The 16,874-nt window shown below is 51.3% G+C and overlaps 5 protein-coding genes across 5 annotated transcripts; 3 read left to right on the top strand and 2 right to left on the bottom strand.

Annotated features, from left to right (window-relative positions):
• On the top strand, window positions 1-1,361 carry NCU00557 (hypothetical protein; the record flags this gene model as incomplete). Its single annotated transcript, XM_959625.2, has 4 exons — window positions 1-208; window positions 345-455; window positions 1,033-1,154; window positions 1,320-1,361. The coding sequence occupies exons 1-4, from the start codon at window positions 82-84 to the stop codon at window positions 1,359-1,361; spliced, it is 402 nt and encodes a 133-aa protein (XP_964718.1). The 5' UTR covers window positions 1-81.
• Window positions 1,362-1,711: 350 nt separating this feature from the next.
• Window positions 1,712-2,533, top strand: NCU16452 (hypothetical protein). Its single transcript, XM_011395119.1, has 2 exons — window positions 1,712-1,837; window positions 1,911-2,533. The coding sequence occupies exons 1-2, from the start codon at window positions 1,822-1,824 to the stop codon at window positions 2,225-2,227; spliced, it is 333 nt and encodes a 110-aa protein (XP_011393421.1). The 5' UTR covers window positions 1,712-1,821; the 3' UTR covers window positions 2,228-2,533.
• A 3,500-nt stretch (window positions 2,534-6,033) lies between these two features.
• Window positions 6,034-9,424, bottom strand: NCU00558 (hypothetical protein; the record flags this gene model as incomplete). The annotated part of the gene is made up of 7 exons (XM_959626.2): window positions 6,034-6,044; window positions 6,147-6,231; window positions 6,721-7,304; window positions 7,394-7,680; window positions 8,054-8,926; window positions 9,091-9,162; window positions 9,378-9,424. The coding sequence occupies 7 exons, from the start codon at window positions 9,422-9,424 to the stop codon at window positions 6,034-6,036; spliced, it is 1,959 nt and encodes a 652-aa protein (XP_964719.2).
• Window positions 9,425-10,089: 665 nt separating this feature from the next.
• On the bottom strand, window positions 10,090-14,487 carry NCU00559 (hypothetical protein). Its single transcript, XM_959627.2, has 2 exons — window positions 13,458-14,487; window positions 10,090-13,269 (listed from the first exon to the last, which is right to left on the bottom strand). The coding sequence occupies exon 2, from the start codon at window positions 12,775-12,777 to the stop codon at window positions 10,591-10,593; it is 2,187 nt and encodes a 728-aa protein (XP_964720.1). The 5' UTR covers window positions 12,778-13,269; window positions 13,458-14,487; the 3' UTR covers window positions 10,090-10,590.
• A 347-nt stretch (window positions 14,488-14,834) lies between these two features.
• Window positions 14,835-16,872, top strand: NCU00560 (WD domain-containing protein). Its single transcript, XM_959628.2, has 2 exons — window positions 14,835-15,645; window positions 15,743-16,872. The coding sequence occupies exons 1-2, from the start codon at window positions 15,310-15,312 to the stop codon at window positions 16,643-16,645; spliced, it is 1,239 nt and encodes a 412-aa protein (XP_964721.1). The 5' UTR covers window positions 14,835-15,309; the 3' UTR covers window positions 16,646-16,872.
• Window positions 16,873-16,874: the final 2 nt, after the last annotated feature.

Below are 16,874 nucleotides of genomic sequence, written 5' to 3'. Positions count from 1 at the left end.
CAAGTGGCAGCTGCGGTATTCAGAAGAGTTATCACCGGACTTGGGTAGGCAGATCCGGACAAAGGCGAAATCTAAAAGCAAATGTTTGTTGTCGATGATGGTTTTCGAGGCGATCCCTCGACACGGCACCCCCAATCCCATGGGATTCGGAAGTGGGGCAAACGAATGGGCATTGAGATCGATTTCCCATCTCCATTTGACCTGCTTCGTATGAACTTGGGAACCAAGAACTTCCCAACGCTCACTCAGAAGACACTTTCAAACTTTGGGGGGAAAAATAGAAGGAGAATGAAAGGAGGCCTCTAGTTAGACCACGGGATAATGGAACGCTGATGGTGGAACAGTGTTATTGCACTCTTCCGGACGCAATGCAGTGCCTGGCGAGAACGAGAAGCGACGAAACTCCAGCGTGACATCGGGGCGTCGCGGTACAACTGGGCAGGGTGCCTCGGGTGGTATGTGATACCGTGATGAGGATATGCCTTGCAGAGGTCGAGAAGGACTGAAGATGTTGGCGGCAGCGGTCCAGCGCCATGCAGCAGGAACCTTGTCGACAGCGAGTGGTTTGGGTCATCCTCAGCAGTTCCAGCGCCCATCACAGTCAGCCTCAATAGTACGAATACCGTAGGGCAGCGCCAAAAGGGACCATGCTTGAAGCCGACAAGGGGCCTTTTGGGTTGCGTTTGCTTCAAGAAAATATCATGATTTACGGGCCGAGGGGTTGACGGAGGGGTTGACGGAGGGGCCGGATCGGGGGGGACATTAAACCATGGCATGTTCAATGTTCCCCAAGAGGGGCATATCCGATGGAGAGAAGGGTTGAGACTTGATAGGGGATCCTGGACGAGCATCACGAGTCTCTTGCTTGTCAGAGATTCATCGCCAAGTGACATCTGAAGGGTTAAGTACCGTATCTTGGCGTACATCCCTTCGACGGTAAAACGTAGGTATTATTTCCTCCCAAGACACAGCTGGGCCAATCAATCAACTGTTTCAGGTAAGATAGCTAGGAGCCTGCTATCAGTCCAATAGCCCTTGTGTCCCGTCATGCCCGTAACCTCCAGAAGTGGAAGCAATATCAATCTAGTACACGGGCATTACACCATGAGAAGGATACTGTACCTATTCAAGTGCGCACGGGGCACCAGGGCCAGGTATGCCGGGTGGTGGGTTCCACGTTAGTTTTCAGTGGGGACCTACTTACGGGGCCCGGGTCGGCCGGTCGGGTGTTCATCTCAAAGGGCTACAGCTCTTACCTAGCGAGGTAGGAGCATCCAACGTCTGATCACATTCAATTGATCCTCGATGCGAGTGTACAGGCGACGGACACTTCCACTACCTCTATGGACACAATGAACTGAACTGTCAAGACATGCCGAACCGTGGTTGCCACCCTGGATCTGCCGTCTTTGTGCAATTCTCGGAGCCTCACTCCCATATGCTTCTCCTCAAAGCCAGATCGACGATGAGCATTATTTCTGAATAGAAGTACGATTACGCAAACGGCTGGACGGCAGTGGAAGAGAGGTGTGGGAGCCGTCGAAACTTGAAATCCTGTGCCGCCAGAGTGGCCGAGATGCAATTCAATTCGACAAGTGACGGCTCATTAAAAACGCCACATCCCGTTTGGCACGGCGCGAGCGCGCAAGGATGCGGAAGCTCATCATCATCATCTCGACCATCCCTCAAAGCCAAGGCCTCTCAAAGACGGCCTTGGTGCTGTATAGGGTATAGCTCCCTTGTGTCCCCTTCACTCCTACGCTCCCACCTGGAAGCGCGGGTGGGAGAGAGCAAAGTTGGTGTGTTCGATGAAGGTCGGATATGAAGACCGGTGAAGGTATCGTCACTTTCATATAGATCTGGGCATATTCTCAGCCTTTCCTCCGCCGACTAACACGTTGGTGTTATAGTCTCCTTTGCTATAAGTCGTAGCCATGTCCCCGCCCACCTTGAACACACAAAGCACACTCTCCGCATGACCATACGCACAAATTCCTGTCTCCTCGGCTTGTGTGCATCGTTACAGGACCATGTTCCATCTTGGCGTTTTTTGCATCATGTGCGATTGGGTCTTTTGGCGCGTGCCTTGCCTAGACTGTCACTCCTCAGCTTCTACCCAGCTACGACTATATCATTCCGAGCTCCTACTGAAAATCAAGAAGGAAAGCCGGGCCTGAACTATGGCAAGCAACATTACAGAATGTGCTATTCTTCCTGGAGGACATAACTTGGCAGCCATCCCACCTCTCCTTCCATCCCCTTCCCTCATTCAAAATCCAAGGCACCTAATCAACGTGCAGGTTCCAAATAGATATGATGGGGGAACGCAGGGTTGCTTCCCGGTGCAATGCCTCAAGCCGGCGGGAGATAATGCATCCGATCCCCCCTTTTGAGATAGAGCGATTCCCCCCTTCTCTCTCTCTCTCTCTCCCTACCATGCATGGTTCAAGCTTGCAACTCTAGGTACACTTGTCACGGCTTGCTGGCAGGGCCGTACGTCAATCTATAATCCACAACACTACCTAGACTAGTACTTCGTGCCTCCCAAGAACTCCACGGGGTAGCCGTGTAACCCTCACTCCTCATTAGCCATGCTGACCAATTCTTTCCGGAATGGAAGCCTGTTGGTTAAAGGTACTACCGTGACCATGCATTGTGGCACGTACAAATTCTAACCTCAGTGCGGGCCCGCCGGTGTCTATCGTCAGCGTTGAAGCGATGGAAGCGCTATGGTGTTCGGCTTTTCCTCACGCATTTGACAAGGCAGAACCTACACACGCTTTCCACATACAGCAGACTGGCTATGATTTTACTTTTAAGACCAGCAGCATGATTTACACCCCAAGTTGTAGCGTGTTCTGGGGCCTGCCCGTAATAAGTAACCTACATAAATCTGCATCACGCCTCAGATCCCAGCTGCACGGAGTACGCTGATCAACTGAACTCAGCGGTCCCTGAGAGAAGCCATCCATGCGTTGCCAATGAATGGCATGGCGAGCGAAGATGACGCCGCCCACTCAGTGTGCCAGGCCAGGTACCCCAGCATCCCGCTCCTGGGCTGAAACGGACAGACCTTTCTGATTGAATACCGAACGAAGCGACAGGAAAAGATCGTTTTCCCCTTATCCTTTTCTGGAAGGAAAGAAAAAAAAAAAAGACGAATCATCAACCTCCAGTTTTTTTATGATCTTGCTTTGGTCGGCCATGCAATCGAAATGATGGGGGAGGGGATTGGTTACTACCTATCTGTGTCTCGGGTCGGGTCGGCATGCCATGTACCGAGAAACTCCTCTTCCTTATGTTCGTCTGTGTTGTGTATGTGTGTACTGTGTGTCATGGTCAATCTCCACCCTAATATCTATCTTTGCTTCGCCTTTGCCGCTGCGTTCCGACTGGGGAAAAAGAAAATGGTGTGATGTGCTTGCGTTGAGCCATACTTCCGTGCCATTTCATGGGATGGGATGGGCTGAAACTCCGGTCATCGAAATGTGATTGCGCACTATGTCAGCTGCGAGCCTGATCGCTCCGAGGTTCATCCATGGCACCCCCTTGGAAGGCTTTCTTCGTCACTGTCTCGAGGTCCAGCATTTCTGTTATTCTTTACGGTGGGTAACTTGGAAGGAAGGGGCAGCAGAGACCTGGTTGGCTCATGAGTCGGCTAGAAGAAATTGAAGCATGCTGAGTTCCGACCGGACAACAGAAGTTACATCTGATCCCTTCCTTGTCACAAATGTATCGAATCTAGAGATCTGGAAGATCCGCTATAAGCCGCACACTAATACACGCATGCTCAAGGTTGTGAAGCAGTTAGAAGCTTACAGTCGGTGCAGTGTGTGGTCTATCTCACGTCAAGTGAAAAGTGAGTGAGACGGGTGAACGGGCGGAGCGGGTGAGCACGGCATCAGGATTCTTACTCTAAACTTTGTTCCGGACATACATTAGTACCTAACTAATACCCTTTCAAAAAAAAAAAAAAAAAAAAAAAAAAAAAAAAAAAAAAACCCACTACACACACACTCTCTCTCTTTCTCATGCCTCTACTTAGTAACCGGTCACCAGCCGTCCACATACTACTTACTACACAACCACTCATCACCTCGTTCCCCCACCCACTCACGGTTCTTCAACTATGTCTTAATTGTGCTAGGCCATTCATTCCCCATAGACCACAAGATACCCTCGACTTTTTGCGACCCACATAGCCGTTTACACGATGTGACGGGCGACTTATATTTACAGATGACGGTTTGTTACTAGAATAGACTACCCTAGCTAGTGTGATCTGGTGTCCCCTGGAAGAAGAGACGTTGAAAATGTTACACCTATTTGAAAAGCCCAGCCTAGAACTTTAAGCCTGAGTGATGACACAGAGTTCTGAAGTTCAATTGGCGTGACTGATGGTGATTTTGGTTATCATACTTTCCTGGGAAGGAACAGTCCATTAGAGGCACTTTCAGCTTCGAACGGTGTTTTGTAAGAGGGGACAGAAAAGAAGGAGGGACGACCGAGGAGATGGACTGCTCGCTCTTTCCCATTCCATTCTCACTATTGCTCTTTCCGTCATCCCTCTGACCGTCCGGGTAGAGACGGAGCTCCCAGAAATGCGCCATACGAAGCTTCACTGCCTTGCAATTTGCTCACCAGCCTCTAGAGGTACTTATTAACCACCCCAGATGGAGTCGTGATTGTCTTTATATGGAGAAAGACCTGAAGGTGGTTGAGTGTCTGATTTTACCTACTCACCTAGATATTTAGTGAATCCATCATTGATAGCTCAATGGTGAAATTTGAATACCAGGTGGAACGAAGCCATCAGCTACCTGTCTCTCTACGTTATGTACGCGGACCCTCCCGATTCCAGGTCCAAGCCGACTCAACCCTCTCTCAACACGGCATTTTCTCTCCTCGGTATCTGATAGATAACTCCCGTCAACCCACCCTCGCTTTGAAGAGAAAGAAAACTTAAAGCCACCAAAGCGGGGTTGTCGGAGTCCCTCCAACGGAGCCGGCCGACGTCACTGCACTCCGCCTTTCTAATCAAGTGAAATTATCATTGTGCAACACGAACTTGCAGACCGAGGTTCATATTCGATCCCGGCAGGCAGGCACGACGGGACAATGTGTGGAGGCACACGGTTAGAGAAGGAACGTACCTATCCGTGGGGGGTAGAAAAATTCAGGAGGGGAGTCAAATGAGTACCTAGTATTGAAGGTGAGTGAATTACAGCAAAATAGAAGGTACGCAGATATGTCTGTTGTTAACTCGGTTGGACTCTGTTGGCGGTCCATCAGTCTACTGAGATTGGAAAAGATTGAAAGTACAAAGAAATAAGAAATAAAAAAAGAAAGAAAGAAAGATCACCTCTACATAAGGTACCTGCCAATGCGCAGAATCAAACGCGTTATCTTCTGTCGTCGCCTACTTTCTACATGCGCATCCCACTGGCGCGCAAAAAAAAACTTCACCGGCTCATGCGAACTGCGGCCAACCAGACTCTGACTCGGGCACAGGGGAAGGAAACCAACAGGAGGCACGGCGATATGTAGTGGTTGAGCCCGATTGAGCTACCTGCGTGACAAAAAAATCACATGTTATATGCTTATCGGTTCTGAGTTGTCCAAATCATGTAAAGTGGGTTTGGATAGATTCTGAATTTTGGCTGGGCAGATAGGGACGTATCGAGTGCGTAAGTACGCAGAAGCATGGCGGTATCATCCATGGTATCTGGGGGGTGGATTGGCCTCTCTGTGACTGGTATCACAAACATAGGCTTAGTATTGAATGATCTAAAGATTATAGCAAAAAAGGATACGTGTGTAGGTGAGGGTGCTTAGTGGTTTCTCTAGACTTGCGTGTTTCGAGCTTCCTTTCACTGGACAAGTGGTTCACTGTCTCTTCTCATCGACATAATATCTCCATGTTCTCCCACAGAAAGATCAAGATTAAGCACGAAAATTACCAATCAACATGAAAACAGAATGAATGAAGAGATCCAGCAATCCATCGGTCATTGTGCAAGTATAACCTTCCGCTCAAGTCCAATCTTCAACACCACCATCAGCAGCCCAGTCCATAGTCATTGCAGCCCAGAGATCATTATACCCCATTCCCATCCCTGTTCCCATCCCCATATTGATAGTCATACCGCCCGTTCCCGATCCCATCCCCGGCATTGCCCCCGGCGGCACATTACCACTCCCCTCAACCGAGATCTGTTGTTCACTTGCAATCTCATTCCTTGTCGTATCAATACTACCACCACTACCACTACTACCAAGACTATTCACACTCGGACTCCCCCCGAACCCAGTAAATGTAGAGTTAAAAGCAAACGTCTCGTTCCAATAGGGGTAATAGGGCTCCAAACTGCCGTCCATCATTGGACATCCGGACACGTTTGTTGAGGGGATGTGTAGGGTAGGCATGGGTGCTTGTCCCTGTAGGCTATCTATTTCGAGAGGGATCATGGAGCAGAAATGGTCCATGCGGATGTCTAGGACTTCTTGTTGACTTTGGGAATGCTGGTGGTGGTGGTCGGTGGTGGGCTGTGTTGGTAGTGTTGGGGTTTGGCGGTGTCGATATTGATCATGCTGTTGCTGTTGAGATTGTGGTAATTGTTGAGGGTGTAACTGATGCTGCTCCCCCTGCTTCAAAGAGACATGATTATGAGGATTCCCTTCCCCACCAACCGCCTTCTCAGTGACGGGACAAACACTCACACCCACAACGACACCAACATCGCCCATCCTCGTATCCTTACCCTTCCCTCTACCCATGCCAGCCCCCTCCATCCTCGCAACTCGATTCCTATACTTCCTGTTCACCACCGCAAAGACAACTTTGCTGGCACTCAACACATCCATCCCTTTAGTTGTAGGTACCGTCGCCGGGATGAGGCCATTCCTACTATCTTTATCCATCTTTTCAGAGGTTGGCGAGATAGAAGTACCCAACCGACACAACCGATCCAAAAACCCTCCAAACTTCACCACCCTCCTCGCCGCATAATCATCCCATTCAGGACAAAACATGATGGGGAAACTCATGCGGAACCCCAAGATGGTGCTCAAAATGAGACACCCCCAGCCGATCATGGAGAAGGCGTTGATTTCGTCTGCCGAAAGTGACAAAAAGTACTCGTAGTTCTGGTGGAGGGTGGGGATCAGGTTGAGAAGCCGGTTCCCGTCAACCCGGAAGGAAGGGGGGTCTTTTTCTAACCCTGGAAGCTTGACAGAGGGCAACTTGAGTAAGGGGGCGCCGGTGAGAAAGAGACGGGTGAAGAGAGTTGTTATGCGGATTGAGGCTGGCATGTAAGGTGGATGTCAGTTATGAAGGCAATATGGCTGGAATGAAGGGAAAAGAAGGGAGGTGAAGGGGAAACTGAGAACGTACGTATTGATTGAAGATCAGAAGGCATCTTGACTTCCCATTCATTTAGTTGGGCTTCCATGCCTTTGATGATCATCTCGATCTGGCTCTCGGTCGGCTGTGGAAGACCACCCGCACCCCTTTGCGGCTTACGTAGATCGTTTGTTTCTTCGCAGAGCTGTTGGAGACGCACTAGCCAGGGGAGGATGCGGTCTCCCTTAGTTATGCTGTACTTCTCGAGGATGTCGCAGCATTTGGAGGTATAGCTAGTGAAGGACATGGACGGTGTGCGGTTCCATGATGTTGCGAAGCTAGATATTGTGTGTTAGTCAACTGCGTAACGAGATGCCTGGCAGTGAATGACACCTACTTTGACGCAACATAATACGTAGCTAAATAAGTTCTGATCTCCTCCAATCTTTCAGGGCTTGGACCTCTCGGGCCAGTGAGCTCATCAACACCAGGATCCACATCCAGCTCCAGATCATTGACCATATCGACTGCCATCCGCACATACTGAAACGCCTGTCTGTTTTTCGGTCGAAGATGGAAGGGATACCTGGGCACGATCACTCATTAGTCGCCATTACCCTTTTCCGTTTCAAGCACTAGATGCATTACCACTCATGTAGACAAAAAGGGAAAGAAAAGGGGGAAAAAAAAAAAGGAAAAAAAAGACCTTACCACGCAACATAGACCGCCAACCCCTGCAATAACTCGAGACTCCTCTCTCCCCCCGCCACGAACTTGAGCCCCAAAATCTTCCTAAACTCCTCATCGTACAAACTATGACCCTGTAATGTCCGCGTACTGCTCGCCGCCGCCAAAACAGCCAGCAGCACGAACGGCCTCTCCCTTGCTAGGGACGCCACCGTCGCTTCTTCCAGCTCCACCTTCACCTCCTCCTTCTCGTTGTTATTGTAGACGACATGATCAACCAACACACAAGGAAAATGCCACAACATGACGTTCCTAAAGGTGTCCAATAGTCGTGAAGCAGAGTCGACATTGAATTGTGGTTGGACTGAGAGGGAGGCGAGGGATCTGCTGCTTCCGCCTGAGCCCAGTCCCGCTCCCTGCCCTACCATTTTGGTGTTCCCCTTCCCACTCCTAAACCCACCCCCAGAAGCAGACGTAGAACTACTCCCCGGCGTAGCGGCCGATGCTCCCACAGGCAAGGAGCTAGCATGACTCGCATGGCTAGAAACTACCGACCCTACTGGCTCGCCGTCAGATCCATAATCGTAGTCGTAGTCGTAGATACCGTCATCTCCCTCAGAGTCGATCCCGGTGCTGAGGTCGGGGCAAATGTGATCCATAAACCCCTCGTGGTTAAGACGGAGAGACTCCAAGCTGATGGCTATGTCGACGGAGGCGGTGGGGATGGGGACGTCGATGGTGAAGGTACGGGAAGGACCGGGAAATGGGCTGGGGAGGGGAGATTGTTTTTGGAGGGAGGAGGGGTTTGAAGTTTTGATTGTGGTTTTAGCTGTTGTTGATGTTTTGGAGTTGGAGTTGGTCTTGCTGGTTGTTGTTGTGGAGTTTTGGTCGGCGTTTCTATGAGGGGAAGAAGGGGGTGTAAGTGTGGGAAGAGCTTCTTGGGGAGATGTCTAAGGAATTTCAGGAAAGGGTAGATACTTAGGTTGGATGAGTATTTGGGAAGCTGACTATATGTGTGGGGAAGGGTGAGTTAAGGGACAAAGAAGGAATAGAGGACCTACATCCTCGACCCTCTAGGCCGTCTTTTTCTGGGACCAGTCTTGAAGATACACTCTCTTTTGGAAGCCAAGCACCTGAACCATACCCGATGGATTCCAAACGTTAGCGGCTATAAAAAGTGATGTCTGAGAACCAATCCGAAGAAGAAGAAGGAGGAGGAAAGAAAAAAAAAAAGAAAAAAAAAAAAGAAAGCCGAAGGCCGAATTGCGAGCCATCATAAATTCATAAACCAACCAACCTTTTACATATCCCCACTTGACTGCTCTCCTGACACTTAACTTTAGCAAACCTGCAAGCCTCACAAGCATTGGCAACACGGGGCCGAAGAGGAGCCATTTCTTTTTGTGGTTGTTGTTGTTCCATGTTTCCTTCCGGGGGGTGAGAAAAGTAGTTGACAGTTTCTGTTTGAAACAAACAAGTTGTGGTAAATTCCTCGATCGGTCGGGTTTAGTTTGTTGATGATCGGGTCGGGCGAGCCAACTGAAATGGCTTGAGAGATATTATGGTTGATGGAAGGATACGCTAACCTCCGAAGCCTCTCGGCATTTAAAGTGAGCTTTGGTGTGTGAACTGTTTCGTAGTATCGTTGGTAATGGTAGGTGACCAATTGGGAATCTCGCAAGTAGTGTACTCCGTTGTGTGCTGCGTGTCATGTCGCAATGTGCCGAGTCCGAGGAACACAGGGGGCGGGTCTGCCGGTGAATGTGGAGGATGTTGGAGGAGATAAAAGAACAGCCAAGGAGGAACCTAGATGACGACGGTTCGGTGTTTCCGAAGGGACGCGGAGGTTGAATGTGGAGAAATTTGACTTGTGGGGGAGACACGAAAGTTGATGGAGACGGTGAGGAGGATTGACCATTGAGATTCAGTGATCATCATGTAATGGCGACCCTCTGTCACACCCTCCGAACTCCAAGGGTCCCTATGATTTCTTCTCGTCTCTCCACGTCAACAACTTAGCTCCCGCCTTGGCATATGGCACTGCCCTGATCATCAGTGGAGTTAGCACAGCCCTACAGGGCGGTGATGGTGTCATTGCCTCTATCAAAAATGCCCGTTCATCGACATCCACGAATGCTGCTCGTTGAATTGCAAAGGGGCATCAATAGACATTAACGAATAAAAGGCATATCATCATCGGCTTCACACGACGGTGAGCTTAGATGTACAAAAGCCATCCACTTGCCTGGCCCAATCGTACTCCCAACTACACTAAAATACACTGCCGTTACACTTCTCCGTCCGGACGTGCCACCAAAGTAACTCAGGTCCGAAAGCTCATGCCCAGCCCGTCGCCATGTCCGTCAAGCCATTGGGTATTCTTTCCGACACAACTTGCCATCATAAACCATGCTCGCAAGAACCACGCTTGCGAGAGTGAATAAGACGAGATAAAATAAGGCAAGAAAAAAAAGAGGACCGGTAAGGCCACTGAAGGTATCACAACGGTCATCCCAACGAAGCCGCTTCATCACACTCATTATCCATACAAATCGAATCCTTTAACAAGTTGCCTCCTCAGCGCACCTCACCAGCTCGCAAAGCGTCCTCAGCAGGAACGGATCCAGCGTCACCGTCTCCTTTGGCGACAGCGCTTCGCCCTCCACCATACCCTCCCCAGTAGTAAGCTTCAGCGTCGTAACTAAACGGGTGATGCACCTTGCCAACCCGGCATGGATATCCCTTAGCGCAGTCAAGTCGCAACCAGCGCCGTTGTTGCTGCCGCTGCTCGTCAATACTTTTGGCACACCTCGTTTTTCGTTGTCCCCGATGAAGGGACGGTTGAAACCGCCGTCTCTGGAAGAGTGGAGCGCGCCGGAGGAGAAATTTACTGCTGTTTCGTCATTCATGCCGAGGATGCTCTCTGCTTTTCTGGGAACACGGCGCACGTTGTCGTCTGAGCCGCGCGTCGGGCTGGAAGGGTTGTTACGAACGCTCTTGGCCTCTTTGAGAGCATGCGAAGATGTGTTGGGTAGGGGAGGACAGAGGGTGCCGACGTAGTTGTAGGCGACTAAATGCGCGTAGAGGGCGTCGCAGAGGTGGTCGGTGCCGGTGGGAAAGATATTTTTGATGGGCGCCCAATCGGGGACACCAGAGGGTTTGGTTGCTCTCGGCTCCGGATAGGTATTTCGGGTCAAGTCATGGGCGTAGCTTGCGAGTCTTTTGTTGTTGCGCCGGCTTTGCATTAGGTTGGGCAGGTTCCAGCGCTTGCGTGACTTGACGTTGGGGCTAGAGAAGGTGAAGACCGACTCGTTGTCGTCATCGTCGACACTGTTGCCGGGCTTTCTAACCTGGTATCTGAGCTTTCTAGAGTACGTCCGTATCGTCTCGATGGACAGGCTGGAGGTGAGCAATGTGGTTTCTGGAAAACACGAGGTTGAGATGCGCAGAGTGTTCAGCACATCCGCAGGCAAGGGAACACCAGCCACGGGACTGTTTGGAACGAAACTAGGAGCCCGAACACGGCCAACCGCTGGCTCCGTATGCGATCGAATCCAGTCTTGAACGTGCCCAGTCGAAGTCTTCACATCCAACTTTGAGCGTAGATCCTGGACGCTGTCCCCCGAAGGCCGTTCATGCCTCGCACTTTCCTTCCTGCTCGCTCCAACCTCCTCAGGCAACGTCTGCGAGTGCGGAACCTTCTTCTTTATATACAGCTCAAGTGACGGCCTTTTGGAGGCATCGATGATCGTCCTGCCTCCGGGCGTCGAAAGTACTGGCAACGTCGGAGAAGGGAGCAGCGTTATACCCCTTGTCTGGACCATGCTATCTTGTAAACTGTCCGCATCGCTGGCGAGCCCTTCCTGTTGACAGAATGCCGGTACCGCGGGGGGTTCCTGAACATGGAGTCGTCTTAGGGATGACTTTCTTTTGGGCACAACTGGCGGATGGATGTCAATTATGCGAGGCTTTCCTATGCAAGACTGTCCGGAAGATGTGCGCGGACGATCCCCGTTCTCAGTCAAGTGAATCGGCAATGCCACTGGGACTGCATTGGGGAAAGGTGTCGTCGACGAACTAGGAGAGGATGGCACATCCTTGCCGAGAATCGTGTCGTTAAATCCACGGGCTGTTTGCGGCCGAGGGGCCACATAACGGTCGTTGGCCATGTCGGGCTCTCCTGATCCTGACATCGGGTCTGGCTCATCATCAAACCACGTTCCTTGGCGGTTGGGAGTCGGTTTCGATGAGTTGGAAGAGGGGGAGTGGGGCTTGCTCGAGAATGGCGAAGAGCTGCAACCGGAGATCGAGGTAGTGGTTGTGACCACTGATTGCTGGCGGGTTCTGATCGAAGGTGGCATCATCTCTACGGATGAATCACTGGAGGTGTCAGAAGAGTCGTCTGCGGCCCCAAATTGCTCATGGTACCGGGGCATGTCTGCCGCCAATCTGCGCTCCGTGCCCTCGTGAAGCGATTGCTGGACACTCTGAGGGGCCACAGATTTGTAATGGGATGAAGTGCGAGAGGAGGTTCGGCGGTGGTGGTGGTTTGGTCCCTGGCCTTGGATTGTCATTTGATCTGATGTTCGATACGGATAATCCTCATCCACGTGGGTCGCTGCTGCGAGACCTTGGCATGGGTAACCGGCGGTCATAGACTTGGTGTTAAAGAAAACCTCGGATTCCTCCAAGCTCTGGGCCAGGAGCTCGGGGAAGTTAAAGTCTCTGAACTGCGTCTCAACCTCCATTTTGATAGCTGTGCCGGGGAAAGAAGTCGAAAAGGGTTTGGTGGCGGACTGTCTTGACGACACCGGACGAGAAGAACCTTGAAGTAAACCGGACGTCAACCGAAGGGAAGAAGCAGAAGCTTAGCTGCCACCTCTGCCCGCCACCTTGTCAATACAGGATGCAGGTCGCAGGAAGGACGCAGGAAGAGTGACTCGTGGTCAAGTCAGATCGTTGTTGGGGTTAAGTGAAGTGGTCATGGATCCCTGCGCTGATCGCCTGTTGATATGATGCCGGGGCATATCCCTGCCACGGCGAAGGGAGCTTGCCTCGTACAAAAGCGCGTACGGTGTTGGAAGGTATGGGCGCTGGGTGGAAGTGGATGGGAGACGGTGATTAGTGTGACGGTGACACCGGGTTCTAGCAGAAATGCCGATACACCAAGTCTGCCGTGTAATGTTTTGGAACAGTCCTTCCAATCCCGCCTCTAACAGCGAAACAAGCTAGACAGTGGCCTACCAGATAAAGTTAGAAAGATGAGCAACTGAGTGGTCAAGAAAAGTCGGGGTGAGCAATCGCGAACCAAGCAGACATGACGTTGCGGGGCAGTCGCTTTTTCTTTGGGGGAAGACCGCAACTGACGAGCGTCATTCGCATAGAATGTTTGGGTACCGAGCAACATGGGTCATCATCGTGGACTCACACTATATAACATTAAGTTTCATGTGGTGATACCCGGCGCTGTCAAAACAGTTATGCCGACAGAGCGCAGCAGATTCGAGTAAGACAGTGAGTGGATGGAATGTCGCCCTTGGTTTCCAACACGCGAGGGATCGAGAAGGTGTTTAAAGCCGAGACAGTGATATAGATGACGAAGACACTGCGTGTGCCCTGAGAGCGCGGACACGAGGTCGCTGTTATACGGAACCTTGATGGAGGAGCTGTGGCCGGCTTACGGCCATTGAAGACAAGAACAGGAAATGTTCCGTTGTGTCGTGGCTTATCTTGTCCGTCGCGACATATTGAGGCCAGCGAGCTAGACAAGAAAAAGAAAGGAGATAGTGGCCAACAATTGGAGGCGTAATCGGGCGTACTGTGAAGGTCGCGATGCAGGGGGCAAAATAGTAGCACGAACTAGTATCCAGCTCACATCGACGAACTCTTGCGTGAGCTTTCCACTTGGCCATCGGCGGCAGACATGAAAAGTTATCAATCACGGACGGATAGACACAGATACCGCGTCTTGGATACCCGTCAGTTCAACCAAGCCAGCCATATCGTCTTAGCATAGGTGTCGTCGAGGGAAATTCAAGGGTGAAGCAGCCACTTCCCGAACAATATTTCGTGTTCACCGTGACATGGTGGCATGTTGTTGGCTTGTTCCTGTCCGGATAGTGTCTTTCTTGTCTGCTCCATACTTGACGGGGAGTGGAGTTGGTGGGCGGAAGCTATTCGCACGAGCCACGAGGTGTGCGTCAGTCAACATAAATCAGATATTTTCTTCCCCTTATCCCACCGGTTTGCGAGGGCGAACCAATGGAGAAGGGATCGTCGAGAAAAAGGAATGTTGAGAAAGAGGGGAAAGGGTCTGGAGTGACGAGTGACGCAGCGGGGAAAAAAATAAACATAACGAGGATTGAGGGGAACTAGGCAAGGTGGTGTGGTACTAAGTATTCTTGGATTGCCCTTGATTGGCCTCCAATTGCTCACAAACCGCATCTGAGCTCAGGAACAATTGCGAGATTTGCGCAGAGAACAGGCAAGAGAGTAACAATGGCACCTCGTGATGTATACGGTATTTATTGCGGCTGAAAGGTTGACGGCAGGATAGTACCGGTAGATAAAGTAGTATATTGATGCGGAGTGACAACAAGAGTAGCAGCGCATGATGGACAGTGGCAGGGGTGACTTTTGCGGGAGACTGAATGACTTGCATCGGGGTCCAAGCTCCCGTCCTGCCCTGGCCCCGTTCTCGCTCGAATGTTTGCTTGGCGATCTTGGCGTCCGAGCTCCACTAACGTGTACTACATAGTATACCGTACGCCGTCATTACAAAAATCAAAATTTCATGAGAATCTCACCACATCACATCTTGACAACACCACCATTGGTTCTTGGGAGGAAGAGGCACATCTGGAATACAGCGTATCTTCAAGACCTGCAGCATCCTGAACTCCTTCGGGATTTCTTGCATCAGATCAACCAGTCAACACCCCGTTTCAGAATCCAGATCTTATCCGCCGGCGTGAGGACGGTAACTTCAAATTTTGTGTTGTACCAATCACTGCACACGACATCCACCAAAGAAGGACGGAAGAGGAAACATACCTTTCGTCAACCTGCGTTTTCGTCAGGATTCACGACACATCTCTACACTTACAGCAAAAGTCACGCGTCTGCCACGCCTGTCGCATTCCGCGGCTGCTTCCAAAAAGGGTCCGAAAAGGTCAAATCGGGACAAGGTCCTGACCTACGGAAGAAGAGAGCAGAGAGGAAGAGATAGGCAAGCCACATATATCTAGCCCAGCAAGAAAAAAAGGGAAAAGGAAGAAAATATGCTGTCGGAAGAATTCGTTTCGGCCATCTGCGGCGCTCCTCTGAGCTCCAACACGTCCATCGCCAAGGACGTGGGCATCTACGGCCACACTCTGAGCCCTACCTACTCAGTCAAGTACAACTTCAAGAAGAGCTCGGCGCCGGTGAACTGCGTTGCCGTCAGCGACTCACACGTCTACGCTGCTCAAGAAAATAAAGCCTATGTCCACGTTTACTCAAGGATACGCGGCAACCAGGAGGCCTTTGTGGCCTTCCCCGAAAGAATTCGGTGCTTGACTTTGGCTGGTGACGTCCTCGTACTGGGCACAGCAGAAGGTCGGCTCATGCTTTGGGAGGTACGCTATAAGAGAAACGAAAGATTAATTCCCCCCCCCCCCCCCCCCCCCCCCCCCCACCCCATACAAGACACTAATAATATCCCTTGCCTATCAGACATCCACCGGCCGCTTAGTCTCAACCCCAGCGCGCCACGTCCAAGCAGTCTCCTGCGTGATAGCCACGCCCTTCCACGTCCTGACGGGCTCTGACGACTCAGACATCCACGTGTGGTCCCTCTCCTCACTACTCGAGCTCACCCCTTCATCTGCCGAACACGAGCCAGAGCGGAGTCTCTCCAACCACCGCGCCGCCATCACCGCCCTCTCCGTCAACGCCTCCGTTTCTTACGACACCAACCTCTGTGTATCCGCCAGCAAAGACAAGTCCTGCATCATCTGGAACTACCAAACCGGTGACGCACTGCGCACCCTCTTGTTCCCCACTTCTCCCTTGTGCATGTCTCTAGACCCGGCCGGGCGCGCCATCATCGTCGGGTGCGAGGACTCGTCGCTGTACATGGCCGAGTTCTTCAAGGGCGACAGCAAGGCGCTGCTGGGCGCGCAGTCCGAGGACGCGGCAACGGTCATGCAGATCTCGCAGCCGTTTGGCGCGACACAGCCTACTGGTGCTGGCCCAGCGTCTTGCTTGGCTTTTAGCTACGACGGCACGACGCTCCTGACGGGCCACCCCAAGGGCCAGATCATGAAGTGGGATGTGGTGGATAACAAGGCCCCGGTGGAGTTGACGAACCTTAATGCTGCCGTGACAAATTTGGTGTTCGTCTCGCCCTTTGAGTCCAAGGGCGGGAACAAGGCGACCAAGACATCGACGATTGTCAAGCCTAACCAGGCGGAACGCGCTTATACGGTTACGACGCAGCTTGAGGCTGATCTGAGGAGCCCGACGAGGGTTGATGAGTTGGTGAACTCGACTGGTTTCAGTCAGCAGGCTTTGGAGAACGCTATCGCGGAATTCCAGCAGGCCTTGGCAGAGAAAGAGTATGAGAAGAAGGAATGAAACGATGTTTAGGGGTGGATCAGTTGGTGAGCACGTTGAGGATAATTTCGACGCTGCACGACTGATCGAGATCGTTTTCTGAACCCGGTCTGGCTATGGTCAACTTATTAGGGACAAATGAGAACCGACATGGTCAGGGTGGGTTCGCCATGTCCGTACATAGATATCTAGAAGATTCTGTATATGTCGCAGATACCCCTCAATATAAATGTTTAGATCAAGAGGCGTC

The sequence above is a fragment of the Neurospora crassa genome, linkage group I, assembly GCF_000182925.2.
Source record: "Neurospora crassa OR74A linkage group I, whole genome shotgun sequence".
NCBI classification, from domain to species: domain Eukaryota; kingdom Fungi; phylum Ascomycota; class Sordariomycetes; order Sordariales; family Sordariaceae; genus Neurospora; species Neurospora crassa.
This window is presented reverse-complemented; position numbering and strand designations above follow the sequence as displayed.